Below are 3,905 nucleotides of genomic sequence, written 5' to 3' on the forward strand. Positions count from 1 at the left end.
TTGTGTGTGTGTGTGTGTGTGTGTGTGTGTGTGTGTGTGTGTGTGTGTGTGTGTGTGTGTGAAAAATACTAATATTTGCATTATATGGACAAAGATGGATTGTATTTCTAAAAATCTTGCTTGTGTTCATCTGAAGAAGGAAAAGCCATATATGTATCTGTCATATATACACTGAACAAAATTATAAACGCAACACTTTTGTTTTTGCCCCCATTTTTCATGAGCTGAACTCAAAGATCTAAGACTTTTTCTATGTACACAAAAGGCCTATTTCTCTCAAATATTGTTCACAAATCTGTCTAAATCTGTGTTAGTGAGCACTTCGCGGCTCTCTAGGACCGAACTTGCCTACCCCTGGTCTAGACTTTGATGTGTTTGGCATCAAAGCCCTCTTGACATTTTAACTGTATTTATTTGTAGCCATGTAATGAAAGCACAGTGAGGATGAGGACGAGACACATGCTGCGCCCCCCAGTGGCCGACAGAGTGTGTCCAGACAGCACCCAGACAGAGCCCTGCAGCCTCAACAGCACCTGCTTCAATTATCACTACAATGTCTCCGGTGGGTCTCTCTCATTCTGCTTGACACAACACTAAATATAAAATGAGCATCTAATGACTGACAAAAGTGTTGCGTTTATAATTTTGTTCAGTGTATATGTCAAAGTCATTTTTTTTCCCATTGTTAGATACCTAAAATTTTTACAAATTGAACTTTATTGTAATGTGTTATCAATGATACTTTGTTATATTTATTTTTTTCATATTGTACATTGAACCCCAGATTCCCAGTGTTGGCCAGGCTGTATGTCTATTGATAAAAGTGGCAAAAAGTATAAAGAGATGTTACAAAGACATCCTCCCTATAATGCAATCTGATAAAGTGCCTTTATCAAGGACACAACAGCGATCGATCTAGGATCAACCCTTGCAAGGTTCTACCTGCAGTCTTTTGAGCATCAGTCCAGATCTTTAACAGGATATGCAGCCCATAATAGAAAACCTTCCAGTTGGGTACTGGGAGATACTGTCCACTGTACTACAGTTTTTCTCAATTGCTTTGGCACATTTTTCGAAACAGTCTTAACATTCTCTAAACTGTGAGTGCAAATGTCACAACGGTTTGCTGGAACTTCAGAACTTTATTGCATGTCTGCAAAATGTAGTTACTCATCGAGAATTGAGCCAAAGCAATTGAGAAAAACTGTAATAATGGGAACATGTTAATCTAGTGCATATCTTCACACTCTCTGACTTCACTCTGCCTCACATAGCAGGTTCTTGGGTATATGATAGATATGATATGATGTTCAGAGTTTGCACTTCAAGCAAGATCAAGGCTCAAACCCTTCCTCTCTCCTTCACGCTATTCTCACACGTTAACATCTCCACTGAGAATGTGAATTTCTGAACTGCTGTTAATCCACTGCTTTGGATTGTCCAGTCGGCTGCAGCCACCCCATGCCATATTGTGCTCAGTAGGACATCGGCACATGTGAAGTATCGTCCTGTAAAGCAGATAGATACTAATTCTCCAGATAGAGCCTAATGAAGGAAATGGGCATGGAGATATGAATGAGATGATAAGCGCTTTACTGCACAAAGACCATGAAATCGCTGATCATATCAATACTGATACTCCTCCTCAAAGCCATTTGACTGACTTAAGGCCAGATTAGTATCGGAAAGGCGGTCTAACTTCTGCCCTCAGATCACAATGCATCTTTCTCTATTCTACTTTGCTACTTAGGCATTAGCTTAATCACAATTTGCATATTTCTGTGAAAACTACACTCAGAGATTACACTCAGTTTGGGGTCAGAAAGATTTTTTTGTTGTTGTTGTAGTTTTTGAAAGAAGTCTCTTATGCTTACCAAGGCTGCATTCATTTGATGAAAAATGCAGTAAAAACAGAAAAAAAATCTTACTGACCAGAACATTTTGAACGGTAGTGTACATATGTACAAATAATTTTAAGTATGAACTGAGTCAGAATGGCAATACCGGAAAATCTTAGAATTTCATAGAATTGCATCTTAGAATAGCATCAGACAACATTATTGATTATGGACATTATTAGCCCAGAAAGCATGCATGCGTACAATATCTAATGGAAGTATGCAATCCAGGCTTGTATGAATGTATTGTGATGAGACACACTCTTGATGCTGCATTTAATTGAAAGGCTATTTGAAAGGAATTGAAATGCTCTGGACAAGGACACAGAATATGATATTTAAATGACACTCTAGTCTGACGTTTCCCATGTGTGTGTTCTTTTGTATCCTTTGGTTACGGGTCAGGCTGGAGCACCTGTCAGCTGAGCGAACATGCCATCTGCGGCCAGGGCACGAGGACACGACTGTTAGATTGCATCCGCAGCGATGGCAAAGTTGTGGATTTGAGTGTGTGTGAGGAGGTAACTTTCATTTCCTGCCGCCCCTCTCAGTACAAGTGTTCTCTGAGGGGGAATTAAGCACTGTGGGATTGTATTATGTCCTTCAACTGCATGTACTGCAAATCAGCCATGACTGTCCATTAACTCCCTACAGCATTGCTCCATATCCAGAAAATGATTCTTTCATTGAAGCCTTTTACAGTAATAGCCCCTCATTGGCTCACGGCTGGTTCATCAGACAGAGATTGTGTGTGGTGAGGGGACGTGGGATTAATGGCTGTCCCACTGTTTTAGCTGGGCCTGCCTCAACCGTGGAGACTGGCGATGAACTGTGTGGTGGACTGTTCCTTTAACTGCATCCTGTCTGACTGGGCGCCCTGGACCGAGTGTTCACACACCTGTGGCAGTAAAGGTGAGTCACAGTATGTAATTAATTATACATATAATGAGGGCTGTTGCTCAGTAAATACACTGTACTATTGAGCAGGGGTTTTAAAAGCTTTTGATGTCAGGAGTCCCAAAATATGATGAACCCCTTACGATGGAACCCCCTTTTAAAATATAAAGGCTGCTAGATATTATAATGTGTTTCTTAAAAAAAAAAAAGTTTACTGTGTGAGAAGATTAGACATGTTGGTGACTTTTATATTGCCATTGTACTAAAGCAAAAATCGCTTTTGATTCATTCAAATAATCTGTTTTATGGAAAGATTTACTTTGCATTAAGTCTTCTTTTTAGCAACTAAAGTATTGTGAAGTGTGTAAACTTGATTCAATTTAAATTTACAAAGGTTTACTACCATTTAAAAGTTTGGGGTCAGTTTGATTGATTGATTGATTGATTGATTGATTCATTCATTCATTCATTCATTCATTCAATGATGTTTTAAAAATTGGTACTTTTATTCAACAAGGATTCATTGAATTGATGAAAAAAATCATTTATTATGTTAAAAATATATTTATGTAAAAAAAATCTGTTCTTTTGAACGTTCTATTTATTCTGAACGTTACTTTGAGTTACTTTTTATTCACAGGAATAAGTTACATTTTAATATATATTTAAATAGAAAACAGTTATTTTTAATTGTAGTATTTCAAATATTATTGGTTTTACTGTTTTCTATAAAAATGCAGACGTTGTGAGCATAAGAACCTTTTTTCAAAAACATTTTTTAAAACTTTTGAACGTTAATTTATTTGTATAGCGCTTTTCACAATAAATATCATTTTCCTTCCATGACAGTAACCTTGACTCAAAACATGCAGACTTTAATTCTCAAAACTGCTCATGTACAGTAAATTTGCAGAAGAATCCTAGTAAAGGTAGAAGCCCAAAATAGCAATAATTTCAGTTTTAAGAAGCAATCAGCAGTATTTAGAAGGATCAGGGAGAAACATGCTTGCAAATTACAGTTTGCAATAATATATCAAGTGTAGCGTTAGTTCTGGCAGGTCACGTTAGTCAAGCTCGCATCAGCTGACTCTCAGCTGATCCCCATCAACC

General features: G+C 37.6%; 1 protein-coding gene across 1 annotated transcript in view; it reads left to right on the forward strand.

Moving 5' to 3' along the window:
* The window catches only part of LOC107658188 (thrombospondin type-1 domain-containing protein 7B-like), a 58,671-nt gene that overhangs the window by 32,703 nt on the left and 22,063 nt on the right, over nucleotides 1-3,905 (forward strand). Inside the window, exons 7-9 of the mRNA XM_016446651.1 lie at nucleotides 421-562; nucleotides 2,304-2,419; nucleotides 2,693-2,810. Of these exons, the coding sequence (XP_016302137.1) occupies nucleotides 421-562; nucleotides 2,304-2,419; nucleotides 2,693-2,810 (376 nt within the window). The remainder of the gene's footprint in view (nucleotides 1-420; nucleotides 563-2,303; nucleotides 2,420-2,692; nucleotides 2,811-3,905) is intronic.

Source organism: Sinocyclocheilus anshuiensis, unplaced genomic scaffold, assembly GCF_001515605.1.
Source record: "Sinocyclocheilus anshuiensis isolate Anshui unplaced genomic scaffold, SAMN03320099.WGS_v1.1 scaffold263, whole genome shotgun sequence".
Classification (NCBI taxonomy): Eukaryota; Metazoa; Chordata; class Actinopteri; order Cypriniformes; family Cyprinidae; genus Sinocyclocheilus; species Sinocyclocheilus anshuiensis.